The sequence below is a fragment of the Paramacrobiotus metropolitanus genome, unplaced genomic scaffold, assembly GCF_019649055.1.
Source record: "Paramacrobiotus metropolitanus isolate TYO unplaced genomic scaffold, Prichtersi_v1.0 Parri_scaffold0000274, whole genome shotgun sequence".
Taxonomy (NCBI): Eukaryota; Metazoa; Tardigrada; class Eutardigrada; order Parachela; family Macrobiotidae; genus Paramacrobiotus; species Paramacrobiotus metropolitanus.
The window spans coordinates 55,215-74,944 of NW_026570494.1; the positions used below are offsets into that span (position 1 = coordinate 55,215).

The 19,730-nt window shown below is 42.2% G+C and overlaps 2 protein-coding genes across 4 annotated transcripts; both read left to right on the top strand.

The window, feature by feature from the left end:
• Positions 1–3,342: 3,342 nt before the first annotated feature.
• On the top strand, positions 3,343–13,166 carry LOC129601761 (metabotropic glutamate receptor 3-like). Of its 2 annotated transcripts, XM_055500636.1 has the most exons (19): positions 3,343–3,984; positions 4,826–5,071; positions 6,149–6,261; positions 6,681–6,904; positions 7,213–7,307; positions 7,388–7,421; positions 7,812–8,109; positions 8,688–8,756; positions 9,112–9,145; positions 9,219–9,327; positions 9,888–10,043; positions 10,114–10,204; positions 10,495–10,514; positions 10,581–10,648; positions 10,755–11,019; positions 11,326–11,579; positions 11,692–12,052; positions 12,632–12,778; positions 12,840–13,166. In XM_055500636.1, exons 1-19 carry the CDS (start codon positions 3,697–3,699, stop codon positions 13,001–13,003), a joined length of 3,036 nt encoding a protein of 1,011 aa, XP_055356611.1. In that variant the 5' UTR covers positions 3,343–3,696; the 3' UTR covers positions 13,004–13,166. The 2 variants fall into 2 exon arrangements, with proteins under 2 accessions (XP_055356611.1, XP_055356612.1); XM_055500637.1 differs by lacking the exon at positions 8,688–8,756.
• A 2,048-nt stretch (positions 13,167–15,214) lies between these two features.
• Positions 15,215–16,290, top strand: LOC129601765 (uncharacterized). Of its 2 annotated transcripts, XM_055500643.1 has the most exons (3): positions 15,215–15,617; positions 15,732–16,048; positions 16,193–16,290. In XM_055500643.1, exons 1-3 carry the CDS (start codon positions 15,326–15,328, stop codon positions 16,205–16,207), a joined length of 624 nt encoding a protein of 207 aa, XP_055356618.1. In that variant the 5' UTR covers positions 15,215–15,325; the 3' UTR covers positions 16,208–16,290. The 2 variants fall into 2 exon arrangements, with proteins under 2 accessions (XP_055356618.1, XP_055356617.1); XM_055500642.1 differs by having other exon boundaries at positions 15,732–16,264.
• Positions 16,291–19,730: the final 3,440 nt, after the last annotated feature.

Genomic DNA, 19,730 nt, shown 5'->3' on the forward strand with positions numbered 1-19,730 from the left:
AAATTAATACATAATAACGAATCAAGTTAAATTATGTCAGGGCGGGCTTATGATTCAGCCCTTCTCTCATTGGTTGGTTTTGGGTTTTTTCCTGTCTGGGCATTTGCATGCGTTTTGATGGCTCTGTAAGGCAGCTGCGCTGCCTACAGAGACCAGTTGGTTTTTGGCTTGCGCGCAAGCGCGGTGTGTGTTCAGATTTCGGCATTAAAGCCTACATCCGGGTTCGTTTTGCTCCTCCGTCGATGGACGATGCGCGCTTAACCAGCGCCATCTGATATGGTAGCAGCTCACGGAGACGTTCGTGTGTTGCACAGCGGGCTTGCCCCGCTCACGGGCCACCTCTGAGTTGTGGACCAGATCGCGTGATCGCGCCCTGTGCCACCCCCGGGTACGGAGCTCACCCGCTCCTCCGGATTTCCCGTCAGTCGCCGGAGCTGTGCCGTCACTCCCGCAGAACGCGGAGGAAACTGCCTCTCCCAGAAGGGGATGGAGATGTCGCCAAGCCAGAAGTGCAGCGATGGACGGACAAACCCACAGCCACACCGTACCGATGACGGATGCCGACAGTGGACGCAACCCGGACCAGCAGGAAACCTGCGGACCCTTCACCACCACCAACAGCCATGCCAACCCCGATCCCCACGGCCGGATCGACCACCATCATCACGCCGAGAAATTCCCCCCCACCAAAACCCTGCCCGTCCTACCTGGGACAACAACCTTTCCCCCGGCGGAGCAGCTGATTTTCCCTACCCGGAGCAGCGTATTTTTGTGTTTGCAGGGTCATGGCCGTACCTGTGCCCCAAACCCTGCCCGATTTTCCCCAGACCATGACCTTTCCCCAGACGGATAAAATGCGGAATCTACCGATTTCCGCATCCGACCCTGGATTCTGGCGCGACAGTGCGTTGACCCAGACACTGGACCGCATGAAGCCGAACCAGGACCAGACCGACCGAACCCGAGCCAAACCGGCCCAGAAACATTCCTGAGCCGAACCGGATCCGAGCCGCCCAACCCGGGACTGAGCCGGACCAAACCTGACTGAACCAGATCCCATACCGGACCACGTGAGCCGACCGAACTGGAACCGAGCCACCCGGTAGTACAGTCTATTAGACATAGTACAGGGACCGTACCGGTCCCTGTATCCACTGTTCTTTTTACGGCGCATCACGCCATTTACCTGCACTTCGCAGGAGCTCAGTGTTAGACCGTACAGGGATGTCAGGGCGGGCTTATGATTCAGCCCTTCTCTCATTGGTTGGTTTTGGGTTTTTTCCTGTCTGGGCATTTGCATGCGTTTTGATGGCTCTGTAAGGCAGCTGCGCTGCCTACAGAGACCAGTTGGTTTTTGGCTTGCGCGCAAGCGCGGTGTGTGTTCAGATTTCGGCATTAAAGCCTACATCCGGGTTCGTTTTGCTCCTCCGTCGATGGACGATGCGCGCTTAACCAGCGCCATCTGATAATTACGATCGAAATAAAAATAATTTCAGATTATATAACGAATAAAATAAATAAAATACAGGAAAAATTAATATAGCCTGATCAAACAAGCAGTTAAAATAAATTCTGACTAAATAAAAAATAAACAGAATACAAAAAAGAAATTACAATAAAATACCTGACAAACAACAAAAATGGGACAAATGCTGTTTTTTGGCACTTCCCAGTCAGCACCAGTCACCAGTGGTATTTCGCATGCGGATGTTATTCAACCAAGGTGTGTACTGTAGATTTACACGCTGCACAAATCGGGATCATGATACAATTTCGTACACAAAATGTCTCCTTCGGTGAAAATGACTCTGCGTCTGTGTAAACAAACAAATGTTGTGTAATGCATTACCAGTGTGTACGGGAACAGACTGCGTCGTACCGGGTGACGGTAATTTGCATGTGATTTCGGTCGCTTATACGTTTGCGGCTATTTGTGGTACCGCGTAAACCTTTACGCTACCCGCTAGCGTAATATTACAGAATAAAATCTACCATTATTCGTTTGTATTTCAAATACCACTAACCGGTGTACAATACATCGTCATTATGTTGATGTGTACAGCAGCGGGAACACGATAACATTCAATCACACGCATCCCGAATGTGCAGCTGTATATTATACAGCGCCGCTAAACCGCGTTTAATGCGCACCATATATATGTACGTGCGTATACGTACGTTATGCGAAGCATGTATAAGAAATATTTTTACTGATTATTTACACAAACGTATGTAAGTGGATAGATGTGTGTGCTATGCATAAGGTCACAGAGATACGTTTGTACTTAAAATAAATTTTTACTGTACATGACAGTACCCGCATACATATACGCAAACACATACGTATATATATTATATAGATATGTATATACGCACGTACGTTATACGTATATATACGTTTATTAAATTTTATATGTATATATGCGAGTACATATACGAGGCATATCTATATATGTACATGTATGTGTTTATGCGATAAGAAATTGTATATGTAATACGTATAATATATTTTATATATATGTATACGTTTATACATATGTACGTATACGTGTATGCATGCGTATGTGTACGTCAGCTACACCAGGATTTCTGCACCGGCCGATCCTCTTCCGGGCACACGTACATATTGCATCAAACAGGACTTCTCCCTGATCGGCTACAACACGCCAAACAGCATAAACACTTAGCGCACACTCAGCTGACTGCCGCACATGTACCGCGCTTACCCGGATTCGCATTACCGCTGACTCTTTTCATTCCCGCATCCACTCGCAACACCAGCACACAGATCCACTATTATCCCGATCGCGCACAGTCACAGTATCGTCTCGGCCGCGCGGTGTCATTGTATCGCTGTAATTGGCCGCCGGCTGTTTTTTATCATAATACACTAAACAGCGCCCGGCTCTCATTGACATGACCTTTATATAGAGACGTATACAGCATTAGCGTGCATATATCAGATAATACGGCTGTTCGGTTAATGTTTCCGCGGAGGGATTAGGAGCCCCGGCATTTATCCATTACGGCTATGCGAGCTGGATCATCGGATGCGCGATGCGCTGCAGCAGATAAGATGCGCTAATCTCTCCTTTATACCACTTCCGCTCGGTTCATCCTCCCGTGTTGCAGAAATGTTTTTCTTGCTGCTGGATATCTCGGTCGATATTTTATTGAATTTTTTCGCGGATGATTTTTGTTTTCAATTTGCGCCTCGATTTTTATTTATATTTTAACGGCCGCTTTTAAATTATTTTTTGTGGCCGAGTTTTAATAGTTATTTGTGAAATATTTTTATTTGCATTTTGCGCCTCGGTTTTTTATTTTGTTTTTTCGGCCGATTTTTAATTTCTACTTACGCTTACTTTCAAGTTTTTTAAATTGCGGATTTTTATTTTTACGGCCGATTTTTTTATTCTATTTTGCGGCCGATTTTTAATTTCATCCTGCGACATTATTTTAATTGCATTGTATCAAGCATTCACCTTTGCCATTTTTCTAAGCCGGACGTTTCCGGCACGCTGCATCTGAATAATTCACAATTTGGCAAATCGAGGAATCCCGGCACAATGCCGGTCACATGCCTGACGGCATATCGCGCACGCTGTTATAAATAATTACCTTGTTGTTGACAATCTTGCCGGTATCCTGATTATCCCGGTATAAAAGCGCGTTGGATATAATATGCGTCAATAAATGATGCTGCGATTCCTCTATCTCGTGGTCGCCTGGACGACCACCGCCCGGGCGGCGGAAGCGCCGTGGTCCGGGGAGACGGTGCCGAAGAGTGTCCACTATCCGGGTGATGTGTTGTTGGGCGGATTATTCGCGCTGCACGCCGAGTATAATGTCAGCAGCGGCCAGTGCCGGAAGCTGCAGGAAGCCGACGGTGTCGTGCCGCTGGAGGCCACGCTGTACTATCTGCAGGAGATTAATCGCGCCGGGATATTGCCCTTTACGCTGGGACTCTTAGCCTTCGATACAGTGAGTTATATAAATTAAATTAGTATTAAACAAGATTTTGTTACTGTGATTAACTGTTTTTGTTCTATGTTCTGTGTATCGCACCTGTATTTTATGAAATAAAATCCGAACCGTATAAAATATTTTAAAAATATTTATCTACATGATCAACATCACAAAATTAACTTTTTAAATAAAGTTACAATTAAAGCAGTAAAATAAATAGTGAATAAAACCTCAATATTTTTTTTAAAAATAAACTGCATATTAATTCACAAGCGTATATTAATTATAAATTAAATAAAGTACAAACATTTATATAGCAATGCATTTTTAAATAATTATAAAAATATCTCGATACGGTTTATAGAAAAATTATTAAGGAATATGCCGCTTTAATTTCTGGCTCGCTTGTCATAATGCCGTGGATGGAAAATGCCTGGTTCTTGAAAGTAGAAAGCACCGGAAATCAAATCATTAGCAAATAGATTTACGTGTCAAAATGCTGCGCCTTTATTTGCTCATATTGTTATCCCGAACCGGGATATGTCTGAACTGCCAATATCGCCGTATTGCATATTATGTCATAAAGCCAATATGCCGGCGTTTAAAACGTGACGCGTGTAACTCGATACAGCCGGCATAAAAAGACCCCCCAATAAAAAAGTTCATCCCGTTAATTTCCTTCAACAACTCCATATTTCTTTCCCCAACATGGTTAATATATCAAGTTAACGGGGAATCGATATACAAAGTATAGCAGCCCGGTTATAATTAGACGCGGAAACGATGCAGCGACGGAGAAACGGAAAAGCCATGAATGTCATGTTGTATGGTGATAAAGAGGCGCTTGACATTACAGTGTGACTCGCACTCCTTCGCCCTGGAACAAGCCCTCCACTTCATCCACTCGCACACGCGCCGCGACGACGCCGGCAGCAGCGGTGCCGCCACGAAAGACTTGACGTGCGAGGAGCCGGCACACCGGATGGACCACGCGGACGGCGGTCACTTTAATGTGGAGCGGCTAGCCGGGATCATCACCGGGCTGCCCAGCTCCGTGACGGTGTCGCTGGCGCAGCTGTTGCGTCTCTTCCGGATGCCGCAAGTGAGGGCATTTCTTGCATATATACCTGGTTAATCTTGCCGATAGTCGTATAATATAAACAGAGTACAAGCCTGTCCCGTAATTTCTACCGCATTATCACAGCGACAAATAGAAATATCGAATTAGAAACTTTCGAAATAAAGGATAAATTTATATACTAACTTTTCTCCGTTAAATTTTAAACTTAATACTAACTTTTCCTATTCATAAAGATATATATAAAGGCATAAAGGTGTAAACATATATATTTCAATATACAGCATATGGCTGACCTTATTTAATTAAGCGTGCTTTCTTTTACCAGATTAAGCCTTCCGACAATCGTGAATATATAAACACGCTGCCGATTATATAATGATGACCTTCTTACTTAATTAAAGGTGCTTTCCTGTACCTGGTTAATCCTGCCGGTAGTCGCGGAACATACATCCTTACATAAGGCAGCCCTTCTTATTTAATTAAGCGTGCTGCTGTTTATTATCTTGTAATTATTTATTATGAAATATAAATGCCGCTTGAATTGGACCGCGTATGTAATTTAATTGAAACTGCGGAGAACCGATTAACGCGTGGGGAATTCGATACTGCGTCGGTTAAACATGATTACAGGCTCCGTTTCGGTCGCGCCGATTAATTCTCTTTTTCCCAGGGATATTTCGATTTATCGGTATTTAATTAAAGTGACGCACCGTGCACGCAGACCGTTTAATGCGTTATATAATTTTGACCGGCTTTGAAAAAAAGCGGATAAAAATTCAACCATTAATTATCTAGGCAGCGGAAGTGCTGGAAAACAAGCTCCCAGGAAGGCATAACACAGAAAAACCTATAAATAACCGTTTATAGTATTATAGCTAGCATTAGACGCTTTTATAACAGCTTCGGGAGATTTTATTGGAAAGCGTTTTTGAGCCAGATTATTATGAATGAAAGTACGCTGAATACGGTACATATATCTATGCACAGCGTGGGTGTTGTATTGAGTACTTGATGCCGGGTTTTTGTTGAGTGTCGGTGTCAGCCTGTTTTAATGAGGTGCTGATAATTGGATGTATGTGTACATTTCTTGCCTTGCAGATTAGTTTTATGTCGACCAGTCCCCTGCTGAGCGACAGGATCCGCTATGATTACTTCTTCCGCACGGTGCCCAGCGACGTCAATCAAGTCCGCGCCATCATCGCGCTCCTCAAGTCAGTAAATAGATACATATATATAATCCTTGTACGCTGCTCTATCAAGCATTAATCCGGCCGGTAAAAATGCTTCCTGAAAATTCCCGAAATGACGTACAAACAGCGAAAGTGCACCGGCAGATACGCTAAGCATAATCAGCTACAAACTAACCACGTGAACGTGATTAAGGCAATTCGCGTTTGAAAGATGGTTAAAGATCAAATCAATATACACGATAAGTTCAGCAGTCACGAAGCTTAACCGGTAAAGGTCAAACTGCTCCACACTAATTGCTCAATCAGCGGGTTAGTCCGTACCGATTACGCAATATATATTTTTGCCGGTAAAGTATCGATTAATGCAACCGCGCGTATTTAATACAAGTGGCCGGCAATTTACGGCAGCCGTAGGAATGAAGCAGCGTACGATTTAATAGGTTCTACTCGTGGCATCATCTTTCCATCGTCTACTCGGACGACGAGTACGGGAACCGCGGACTGCATGAGCTAGAACAGCTGGCCAGTAATCACAGTCTGTGCATCGCGAATAAACTGAAAATGCCCACGGTTTCCGAGTACGAACGGCTGTACACGTCGCTGGCGTTATTTGATGTGCCTTATGAGCATATTCTTAAACAACTTCTCAACACCGACACCAACAGTAAGAAAACACATTAAAAATGTTTTTCTAAATATTATTATGTAAATTTATAAGCATTTTTACTGAGATCATAAAATAAAATTATGGAAGCCATTTTGCAAAAATAAAATACTATTAATAAAAATAATTTCAAATAAAACATTATTTAAAGTATTTTTGAATGTTATAATATTAAAATACAACATCATTATTTTTTCCAAAAAACGTTTAAAAAGTTTAATCAGTTTTATGTTGGTTTTTATATGCGATTGAGATTAATTCAGTGGTGGATTTTTTGCTGGGAAGTTTCCAAGGTGAATGAATTGTAGTTGTGGTGATCTTCGCTGATTACAAATCGGCGTACATGCTGTTCGAGACGGTGCACCGGCTGAAGCCCTCACGGGATTTCGTCTGGATTGGCTCGGTGAGCGCAGACATGCGTGTGTAATCCGTCCGTATAAAATATTTTCGCAATCGTATGGTCAACGCTGTAATTGCCTGCAGGACGCCTGGGGAGGCCGGGAAGAAGTTATCAATGGTACGTTATCTGGATACACACCCACTATTAAGTATTCCTAGAATTTATACAGTGACTGATTAATTAATACTCCAACGGCAAAAACAGCGCTCAACATAATTCATTACATGATTGGATTATATTATTGATTTTTCCTTGTTAAATTACTTAATTAAATATGTAAGCTGGCGTGTTGACGTAGTGATTTTAGAATTTAAGAAAAAAAATAAAACATTTATTGATGGAAGGATATTTTAATCGATAAAGCGCTGAGGTGGGGATTTCCGGCGGAAGTGCGATGTGTCCCCATTAGCCCGGTCCCTCTTAGCTTAATGGCGCTGTAGTGAAGCGTATCCGATTCCCTGAATGAATCAAGCGAGTGTAACGCGGCTATTTGGCGTTTCTGCGCAGATCACCCGGAAGTCAGCGAAGGCGCCATTACCGTCCAGCTGAACACCCGCGAACTGCACGCTTTCTCGCAGCACTACAGCGGCCTGCGCCCCACCAGCGCCACCTGTGCACGCAACCCCTTTTTCTGCCGGTTATGGCAGCAGTGTAGCCAGGCCGGTCGCCGGCGCCGCCACCCGCGGGAGACGGCGGCGGAGTGTGGGATGCTGTTTGGCGGACGCGGCCGCAGTGGTGCGGCCAACCACCCCGGGGTGGCGTCGGTGCGGAGTAGCGGACCGGTGGCGCACGTGGATTCCATTAGGTAAATTTTGGTGACCTTCCTTTACATATATGATACATATTATACAGAATTTTTGGTGACCTTGACATATATGACAATATTTACGAATATATATGCACGCCATATATATTCGGTGACCTTTTGTGTGTTTACAGTGTAGAATGCGTGAACTAAGCGTATGATATGTTTTATATAAAAGTGCGGTGACCTTTCATATTTGCTGCATATAAAAAATATGTATAAAATGAAAATACAACGTGTAAAATATTTGATAATATATAAGACGCCGGTGACCTTGTTATATGAACTGTACATTAACATATATACGCAGGTATATACTTGTATAATAAGAAACTTATCATGTACACGCGTGTATATATTTTTGTACGCACCAGTATATATTTCTATAATTTCTTTAAACGCTTATAGAAAATATATAGATGATATGTGTGCATATAAAATATAAAAATGTATACGCGCGTATAGAAAGAATATGCATAGATAAAAATCCCAGCATTTTGCAAAATGACCGGAAATGGTTTTGGCATGCGAAAACGGAACGGGGTGCTGTGAATGAACCGGCGGTGGCTTGTGTATAGGGAACGCAGCGGACACGTGCACGATTCCGACCAGTGGCAGTCGGCGATGCATTACATTGAGAGTCTTCGGTAATTGACTGTCCTATCCATTTCTGTCTCTATGTATCGTAGTCTGAGTTATTAACCCCATAAATCCGGGGTGTCGCTCGTTAATGGCTTTTTTGCATATACGGCATGTACAACCTCCCAGCATGCTGTAATAGCCGCGTTGTCGCATGATATATGACTGACAATCTGCATGCCGTGACGTCAACCCCCTATACCATCCAATTATCCCGCGACAGCATCCCCGGAAATGATACTGTGTTTTATAGACAAGCATGCGGCATTATTGTGTAATATAGATAATAGATAATGTAACCGGTGGCGTTGACTGTTTAATCCCGGTTGCTGACGATGGTTACATCTGTGCGTGTGTTGTTAGGGACGCCGTGTATGCCTACGCGTACGCCCTCAAGGTAAGCCCAGGGATTACATTGTCAGCTGTTGTCTGTGTTCTGTGGGATAAATGCCGGTCTTCCTTCGCGACAGGACATGCACCGCGTCAAGTGCGGCGTCAACGCCTCGGGACTGTGCCCGGCGATGCGGCTGATCCAGGGCGCCGATGTTAAGCTCCATCTGACAAATGTCAGCTTCACCGGTAAGCCCTACGTGCCGGCATTACACCGGCTTCGCGGCACCCCCGCGCCTTATTTTTCAAAGTTTTTGTAGGGTTGATAATCGAACGGCTTTGAACCGTTTTTGATGAGATTTAAATAAAATCCGAAATCAGCAAAGGTTTTCTAACAATTAAATGAGGATTTAATTTTCTAATTATTTGATTCGAAATGTTTGAAAAGGGATCTCCTCTCGGCACTGACCTTTTATATATATAAAATTATTTTTTTAAACTAAATGTTTTAAATTTTTTAATTTTTTTATTACGTATTTTTTATTTCGTATTTTATTTAACATTTATACAGTATAGATTGGATTTGTTTATTAATTTCTATATGACTTTATTTTAAAAGATTTTCTAAAAATTAGATAATTAGGCCCGCACGTTTTCCCGAAGAAAATGCCGGTAATTAAGCTGTCATCCAGCGATACGTAACGGTCACGTGCCTGCCGGCTGCACTTCCGGCTTGCGCTCCCACGTCCTTGCTCTTTGTTGCGTGTGTTATACAATGTACTCTGTATATGCAATTGCCTTTGTGACAGAGCCGGGCGGATCGAGTTTCCGTTTCTACCACGGATCGGAAGGGCAGCCGCGCTACACGATAATGAACCTACAGAGCCTGCCCAGCGCCGGCCGCCAGCCAGCAGCAACCGGCCACGCAGCGGGCTATCAGTGGAAGGAAGTCGGCAAATACTCGCGTAGGTGTCTCCGGTTGCAGGGAATCTCTTACGCCGAATTGTTGTCAATGTACTTTTATCTGCGTTATAGTGGATGAAGAGCGGGGATCAACGCTGATACTGAATAGAAGCGCGGCACAGTTCAAGCACTACCAGAATGAATTCCCCTCGCAACTTCCCTGGTACTGCTTTTACAGATATTAAAACTAACTGGTACTGCTTTTAAATTTTATATCAAATACATGTCGATATATATAAAAATACATATATGGTAACAACGATAATATTCTATTTAATTTATTAGAAACACATAGTAATAATCATTTAACCAATTAAATCTATATATGTTAAATCTCTACATACGTAATATATAAACTTATTTTAATTTAATATCATTATAATATTTTTTGACGTTTATATATTTTTAATAAAAATTTACTAAACAGTATTAATTAATGATGTATTTTTACAGCAAAACCTGCGATATTGCTGGTAAGGTGGTTTAATTACCGGCAAATGCTCTTTGCGTATATAAAGAAATATTTTTCCTTCCAACAGCTAATGAAGTCCGCATCGGCCGCGGTGACGCGTGCTGCTCCAAATGTCTGCGTTGTGAATTATGGCAGGTCAGTTGAAAGATTTCCTAGCCCTTTCATCCAAGGATTATTTTTCTTGGATTTTGTTAAAAATAAAAATTAAAACAATAATAATTCGGTGAACTGTGAATTTTAGTATCCGCATGAGAAGACGTGCCGCAACTGCCCGGAAGGTCACCTGGTCAACCTGACCTTTTTATCCGTCCACCGCAACCGCAGCCTATTCGACGAGAGTGCCTGCGCCCCGGTGGAGGCCGTCTTCCTGGATTACGACTCGTTGTACGCCGCCCCGGTGCTGGCCGTCAGCATTGCCGGCTTAATCGGGACGTGCATCTGCGCCTGTGTCCTCCTGGCGCACCACATGACGCCTATCGTCAAGGCCGCCGGACGCGAACACCTCGGTAATTACTGCGCATATTACCATCTACTTGCATTATAAATACTCGTTATCCTCCTTATCGAAATAAATTATCAGACGACTGTTTAATTAAAACAAAGCATTGCGATGGCCAATTATCGGTGTTCTGATTGTCAAAGTGAAGAAACCCAACCTGCGTATTTCTGTAGGTACCATCTACGTGCATAATAAATATCTTTTTATTATCGGAAATAATTTATTTGACGACTGTCTGATTAAAACAAAGCATTGTGATGGCTGGCATTCGGTATTCTGAATGTCAGAGTGAAGAAACCCAACCTGTGTGTAGGTGTGCTGTTCGGGGCGCTGCTGGGCAGTTACGCCATGAACTTCATCATCCTGCACCGGCCGACGGCGTGGTCCTGCGTGATGGTCCGTTTTCTGGGCGTCCTGTACGCGCTGTGCAACAGCGCCCTTCTCATAAAAATCGCCCGTATATACCGCATCTTCAACACCCAGGAGTGCCACAAGACGCAAAAGCTCAAGTACATCTCGCCGCGGTCCCAACTGGCTCTCACCGGCATGTTCGTTTTCATCGAAGTGGTACGTATAGTATGTAATCAAAATATATTAAAAAATAGTATTACTTATTATAAAATTAGTAATGCTAAATAAAAAAATTGTAATAAAGACAGTGCCTTCTTTCTTTTGCTAGGTGATTATCGCAGTATGGACTTGTTTTGAGCCACCGGCCGTCCTGGCCGTGTACCCCACCCGCTACACCCGCGAACTGGTCTGCTCCGATCTGCACGACCTCAAACTGCTGTCCGGTCTGTGCTATCCGCTGATGCTGCTCTTCCCCATGGCGTATCTGGCGTTTCGGACGCGCACCTGCCCGGCGGCCTTCTCCGAGGCAAAATACACCGGCTACGGTATCTACCTGACCTTTATCAACGTCCTGACCTTTGTGCTGATTTATATTGGGAACAACGCCATTCCCATCCGCGTCATCACCGTGTGTATCGGGCTGTGTTTGAACGCCAGTGTCATACTGGTTACGACATTTGTCACCAAAGGTACGTCAACGAATTATTGGTTCTGGTCTGGTGAAATTAAGTTGTAACCAACGGTGTGCCAATATATTCTTGCTGGGAAGACAGTATGTTTTGTCGTCCGTGGTACATCAACAATTTAATTTTGCTAATGAAGGTCTCAAATTAATTGTCACCAATGGTACATCAACGACTTCCTTTGGGTGACATTGATAATTTTTGCCATGAATCCGTGGTGTATCGATACTCAGCTGATCGACAGTATTTGATTTTTGCTACCAAGGGTACTGCTTTAGGGGCAATAACAAGAATTTAACAAGAATTCATCCCACGTTAATTGGGACAAATTCTTCATTCGATCATATTTGTTGAGCGAAGCTCGCCTTGTACATATTGAAAAATAAATTTAAAAAAGAATTTAACTTGTCAACAAGCGCTCGTAAACGATTCGCTGTTGATCACTTTGATTTTTGTCGCCAAGAGAACAATTAAAAATTTGTTTCTGGTGACAGTATTATTAATGTCACCGAGCGCCAAGGGTACACCGATGATTCGCAGTAATGATGAATCCACGCACAGATAACCAAAGCATATTCTTTGCAGTGTATATCATTTTATTTCGACCGTACAAGAACTCCAAAGAGCGGATTATGGGCAACGGCCGGTTATCGACGGGACGGCATACGTACTCCGCCGGGATGAACTCCATCACGAATCTCCCGACGTGTTCGGCCTGCCGGAGTCTCTTAAGTAAAACCGGTATTTTCCAATTTTGCTCAAACTTCTTGTAATGTTGATAATATTTTTCCAGATGCGCCAAGTAATGCGGTGTCCTCGCGGCATCAGTCCAACCCGGAACTGTCGGCGCCTTTATCCCACAACGACATCCTCAAAGCGTTGGAGATGGGCGACGATACCAATAAACCGCGCAGCCGCACCAACACCATCGAACGCGATGCTCATACTGTTATTTGATAAAGCTCCCGGTTTTTATTTACAGAGTGTTTTCTATTTGTGTGTATTCCTTTCCCTTGACATTTCAGATATATTATTTTGATTTCTTTTCATCGCTCTTTTCCTGTGATATTTCCTACGCTCCAATACAGAGAATGTTTTTTGCTTAACGCATTTTTATCTACAGCGCTTCTACAGAATGTCATTATGAAATCCAAATAAGGAAAGAATAACGACAAAACTGACATTTCGTAACGCTTCTCTGTAGTTTTAGCTTGAAAGCGCAGGATTTGGCTCAAAGTACGCGAGGTTGAATCTCATTATCTCATGTTTTGGAGACCTTCCCGTGAACTTTGTATGTTAAGCTGCGGGACGTTCCCTGAAAAATCATTCTGTTCGAATCTAAAATATTTTGTAAAAATCTAGATTATCAAGGATGTCACACGCAGCACTGGTCAGACAGGTTAAGGGGGCCGCTAGCAGAAGAAAGCGGGTTTGGGAAAACGGGAATGGTTTGAAAACGATGACCAGAAATGTGTTTTCACTACTTTGGTTGGACTCAGAGTAGAATTTAACTAAAGAATGCTACGACGCGAGCTTCCCTGGCCTCTATCTACCTCTGTAGACCGAGCTATTCATCAAACAAGGAAAAAACTTAAAGCCAAAAGCGATGCCTTTTCGACCAGCTGTCCCGCGACGAAGCTTCACGCCGCCAGATGACATTGCGTCGAATGTCTACGGCCGAAAGTCCTGCGATTAATTGTGTTCGGCGAAATGTCGCGGTGCCATGAAAGTAGACCTCGTTGCTAAAAACTGCCAGTCGACGATAACACTGACAAATTTATTTTGCGAGTTCTGTTTTATCCATTACCACTGTATTTTTACTCCTTGATTTGATTTTACTTCCTAATTCACTGTTTTGAAAAATTAAAATTGTTAGAGAACTTGCCAGTGGCGACTGTACTGAAACCCGAACAGACCGTGTGCTGCAAATCCATGCATTTTTAGAGCTCGATACATGGCGTCAGTGGCGAGATTCTTTAAAAATGTTACTCTTTCCAAACAGTGAATTAGGAAGCAAAATCAAATCAAGGAGTAAAACTACAGTGGTAATGGATATTACAGAACTCACAAAATAAATTTATCAGTGTAATCTGTAACAACTTTACAGGCTGTACAGCAATACGGCAGTGGCAATACATGCAATGATGTCAACCATTAAAATTAATTATGTCTGGCCACGCCCACTGGACCATTGCCGATGAAATCATGAAAGCATTTTTTTAAGTGTTTCCCAAACCTATTCTGTCTTTAAACAAAAAATGAGATTTTTCCGAGGGGAGAGGTGGTGACCGAGCCCTGGTCAGTACTCTGTACATAATGATACTTCTTAAAGGGTAAAACACTCTTGGAAGAGGACAAAGGTCAGGGTGCATTGTAAATAGGATGAGTGCTCTCTGAGTCTTTTTAGCAATAAGCCGAACGCCTAGTTCAGCAATATAATATGGTAATTTGCACCGAGCGCGAAGCGCGAGGTGCTGCAATAAGTCTTCGTCAAGAGCATAAAATTTGTCTGGCGCCACCAAGAGCGTACGTCACGCTTTTCAAATTCCACAATCCCAGTACCATTTCCCAGTGGTATTGGCGCTCGCGCTCCTGCAATAATGTGGTTCGCAACCACCGCTAGTAGTTATAATAATGCAACTAATAATAGTAATAATAACGCAATCAAGTACAACAAACAGCTAAGTTTCGTACAGCACCACAACAGTTGCCTACGGCCAGTGCTGCGGTGCTGTACGAAATTTGGCAGGTTTTGTACTGGCATTGGTACATGAACAGTAATTGTCATGGAGAAGGGAAGGCGCCAAAAGTGCATGGTCCGTTAATGAAGTATTCTTCGTCTGAAAAGCATATGAAACAGCCAAGTAAACGTTCTTACCCTTTAAAATTTATCTTATCTTTGACGGCCTGACTAGTGAGTGACGGTAATGGTACTGTGTCAAGTAATGACTCATTCACGGCAAATAAAACGTAGCCTGATTTGCTCGGTAATCTCCTTATATGTTATCAAAGTACATAATATGGAGATGATCGCAGAATGATCCATGCATATTGTACTGCAAAGACAATGAGCTGGAGTGATATGGAAACCGCACAGTTGCGACTTGATGCAGTTTCTTATATAAAGATCTAGTTGTCAGTTGATGCGGTATCTAATTGTATTCTTACGTCTTTCCTTCACAGCTGCTAGGTCGGCATAGTCAATTTTCTTATGCTGCTTATTACGGTCTCTGCTAATTTACGACACTACTGCGCTGCGATAGACATAATCTGCCCAAAATGAGTATTAGCGACGGCTTCTATGGCCAATGGGAAGATCGTAAAAACTGTGGCTGCGGAACAGGTAACTTTGTTGTTATCCGAGCCGCGTGGATCAATGTGCCGATGATGGATCAAACGGCTAAAGCCTGGGCTAACACGGGACGCTGGTTCGTCGGGATTCTTACACTGGGCATATCGGAAGCGGTCACCGGTGGCAATGGCGACATCACGCACGAAGCCATAGAGTGCAAGTACCGCTGCAAGAAATGCGGCCATTATGGTCACTACACATTTGATTTTAACGTTACGGGTAAGTGGAGTGTCCAGGGCGTCTTCCAGTTACTTGTCAAAGTTGTCTGTTTAACGGCTAATGCAATTAAAGAAGTATCTACACGTACTATGTAGATGTTTTTGGTTTGCTTAGGTAAGCGCAATCGATGTGGCATTTATAATAAGCAGCATGCAGAAATTGAATCCTGGGACTTGTCCTTAAAGCAAGAACGGACAATAGAGGATATTACGCAATTGTTTAGGTTCACCTGGCCCAATGATAATGCAAGCACGTACAATATGGTTTACTTATTGGTTTCCTTCGTGTTCAGCAACGATGATTACACACTACGGTTACAAGTTCCAAAAACAGTGTGTTTTTGTATGGTTTACAACAACTGCAAAAAATTTGCTGGATACATGTGGCGAAACATGTGGATGAACCTGTGGAATAACCCGATGTTTCCAAAGGTGATTCAAGAATTTAGATTTTGAGGACGGAAGTCTCTTTTAGCAGAATATGGCGGTATCGTTCTGGTAATATTTTAATCTGCCTGTATGTACGTTTAAAATTAATACTTCCTAATGGTTGTCAAAAAAGCATGCGCTTTTCAGCATATGGAAAACTAACAGATGATTTCTGTATGCGTACTATTTGATCGAATGAGACTAAAGGCCTGTAAAGAATCAGCTTTACCACAATGAGATTGGCCATATCACTTATGGACACGGTGGCGCGATACCAGTAGTTTGGGTTTCGGTAACGTTTCACATTACAACTTTCATCTCTCTTCCCGTCACTACATTCGCACACGGCACGCGTGTCAGCCTATTTTTCCACTCAACACTCACCGCATCGAAAACATATTGCGCGCGAAGCGTGGTTGACATTGAATGCATTTTGTGACTAACTTAAATTAGCTGGAGGAAAAGCTAATGCTAGTAAAGCTGTCGCTTAATGACAGTTTGTACCCCATAGCATTCAACGGCGATACCGCCTTAACGCCAAGAAGTCGGTTCTTATTCACTCATATTTCTTTCCTGCAGTGATGTTTGAATTATCCATCTGCAATGAGGTTTTACTTATCCCCTTGGTGCCAGCCAAAAGCGGTGCACCTCCCTAGTTTAGTCCATTTTTAAATGCGCCGAGCAGCCGGAAACCTTCTATCTGTTATATGTTAGGATCGGGAAGCTGAAGCTTTTCTCCATAAAGATCAGACGGTATCTTCCAACCTCTCATGCTGTTTTCTCGGCAGTATTTTTGTCATAAATGTTTCATCGAATTTCTCGTTCGTGCTCCTAAAAGCACAAAGGCCTCATGCAGCGCAGGAATAGAAAGCCAGTTCTTTAAGTTTTTGAACGTAACACTTATTATGAAAATTGTGTGTGAGTCTGTGACCAGGTGTCGGTAGTGTGAAAGTTATCACAACACGAACTGCGCCGTATGTAGTCAGCTGTCTGGAAAAAAATTAGTACGACACAGTCATGGCGAAAGTGTAGTCGAAGGCAGAGACAAGCTATCCCAGTGCTTGCTGCAGCTTCCCGAACATATTTCTCGTTTTTTTGCTGTTTTACTGCAATCTTTCTCGATTTGACTATATTTTTCCCGTTTTTTAAGAGTGTTTCCCAAAATTGCTGCGATGAGTTTCCCGAACCTATTTCTCGTTTTCTTGCAATTTTACAGCAATCTTTCTCGATTTGACTATATTTTTCCCATTTTTTAAGAGTGTTTCCCAAAAGTGCTGCGCTGGGTTTCCCGAACATATTTCTCGTTTTTTTGCTGTTTCACTTCAATCTTTCTCGATTTGACTATATTTTTCCCGTTTTTTAAGAGTGTTTCCCGAAAAAGCTGCGCTGGGTTTTCAAAACATATTTCTCGTTTTTTTGCTGTTTTACTGCAATCTTTCTCGATTTGACTATATTTTTCCCGTTTTTTAAGAGTGTTTCCCGAAATTGCTGCGCTGGGTTTCCCGAACCTATTTCTCGTTTTTTTGCAATGTTACAGCAATCTTTCTCGATTTGACTATATTTTTCCCGTTTTTTAAGAGTGTTTCCCGTTTAAGCTGCGCTGGGTTTTCAAAACATATTTCTCGTTTTTTTTGCTGTTTTACTGCAATCTTTCTCGATTTGACTATATTTTTCCCGTTTTTTAAGAGTGTTTCCCAAAAGTGCTGCGCTGGGTTTCCCGAACATATTTCTCGTTTTTTTGCTGTTTTACTGCAATCTTTCTCGATTTGACTATATTTTTCCCGTTTTTTAAGAGTGTTTCCCAAAATTGCTGCGATGGGTTTCCCGAACCTATTTCTCGTTTTCTTGCAATTTTACAGCAATCTTTCTCGATTTGACTATATTTTTCCCAATTTTACAGCAATCATTCTCGATTTGACTATATTTTTCCTATTTTTTAATAGTGTTTCCCAAAATTGCTGCGCTGGGTTGCTCAAACATATTTCTCTTTTTTTCGCATTTTACTGCAATCTTTCCTGATTTGACTATATTTTTGCTGTTTCACTTCAATCTTTCCCGATTTGACTATATTTTTCCCATTTTTTAAGAGTGTTTCCCAAAAGTGCTGCGCTGGGTTTCCCGAACATATTTCTCGTTTTTGCTGTTTTACTGCAATCTTTCCCGATTTGACTATATTTTTCCCATTTTTAAGAAGTGTTTCCCAAAATTGCTGCGCTGGGTTTCCCGAACATATTTCTCGTTTTTTTGCTGTTTCACTTCAATCTTTCCCGATTTGACTATATTTTTCCCATTTTTTAAGAGTGTTTCCCAAAAGTGCTGCGCTGGGTTTCCCGAACATATTTCTCGTTTTTTTGCTGTTTTACTGCAATCTTTCTCGATTTGACTATATTTTTCCCGTTTTTTAAGAGTGTTTCCCGAAATTGCTGCGCTGGGTTTCCCGAAACATATTTCTCGTTTTTTGCTGTTTTACTGCAATCTTTCTCGATTTGACTATATTTTTCCCGTTTTTTAAGAGTGTTTCCCAAAATTGCTGCGCTGGGTTTCCCGAACATATTTCTCGTTTTTTTGCTGTTTTACTGCAATCTTTCTCGATTTGACTATATTTTTCCTGTTTTTAAGAGTGTTTCCCAAAAGTGCTGCGCTGGGTTTCCCGAACATATTTCTCGTTTTTTTGCTGTTTCACCTCAATCTTTCCCGATTTGACTATATTTTTCCCGTTTTTTAAGAGTGTTTCTCAAAAGTGCTGCGCTGGGTTTCCCGAACATATTTCTCGTTTTTTGCTGTTTTACTGCAATCTTTCTCGATTTGACTATATTTTTCCCGTTTTTTAAGAGTGTTTCCCAAAAGTGCTGCGCTGGGTTTCCCGAAACATATTTCTCGTTTTTTTGCTGTTTTACTGCAATCTTTCCCGATTTGACTATATTTTTCCCGTTTTTAAGAGTGTTTCCCGAAATTGCTGCGCTGGGTTTCCCGAACCTATTTCTCGTTTTTTGCAATTTTACAGCAATCTTTCTCGATTTGACTATATTTTTCCCGTTTTTTAAGAGTGTTTCCCAAAAGTGCTGCGCTGGGTTTCCCGAACATATTTCTCGTTTTTTGCTGTTTTACTTCAATCTTTCTCGATTTGACTATATTTTTCCCATTTTTTAAGAGTGTTTCCCAAAAGTGCTGCGCTGGGTTTCCCGAACATATTTCTCGTTTTTTGCTGTTTTACTGCAATCTTTCCCGATTTGACTATATTTTTCCCGTTTTTAAGAGTGTTTCCCAAAAATGCTGCGCTGGGTTTCCGAACATATTTCTCGTTTTTTTGCTGTTTTACTGCAATCTTTCTCGATTTGACTATATTTTTCCCGTTTTTAAGAGTGTTTCCCAAAAGTGCTGCGCTGGGTTTCCCGAACATATTTCTCGTTTTTTTGCTGTTTTACTGCAATCTTTCTCGATTTGACTATATTTTTCCCGTTTTTAAGAGTGTTTCCCGAAATTGCTGCGCTGGGTTTCCCGAACATATTTATCGTTTTTTTGCTGTTTTACTGCAATCTTTCTCGATTTGACTATATTTTTCCCATTTTTAAGAGTGTTTCCCAAAAGTGCTGCGCTGGGTTTCCCGAACATATTTCTCGTTTTTTGCTGTTTCACTGCAATCTTTCTCGATTTGACTATATTTTTCCTGTTTTTAAGAGTGTTT

Coding starts and splice junctions, on each gene's coding strand:
- LOC129601761 (XM_055500636.1), top strand. CDS start 3,697: ATGATGCTGCGATTCCTCTATCTCGTGGTCGCCTGGACGACCACCGCC. Junction 9,146..9,218: donor CCTACGCGTACGCCCTCAAG/GTAAGCCCAGGG, acceptor CCTTCGCGACAG/GACATGCACCGCGTCAAGTG. Junction 10,205..10,494: donor TTCCCCTCGCAACTTCCCTG/GTACTGCTTTTA, acceptor GTATTTTTACAG/CAAAACCTGCGATATTGCTG.
- LOC129601765 (XM_055500642.1), top strand. CDS start 15,326: ATGAGTATTAGCGACGGCTTCTATGGCCAATGGGAAGATCGTAAAAAC. Junction 15,618..15,731: donor ATTTGATTTTAACGTTACGG/GTAAGTGGAGTG, acceptor TGGTTTGCTTAG/GTAAGCGCAATCGATGTGGC.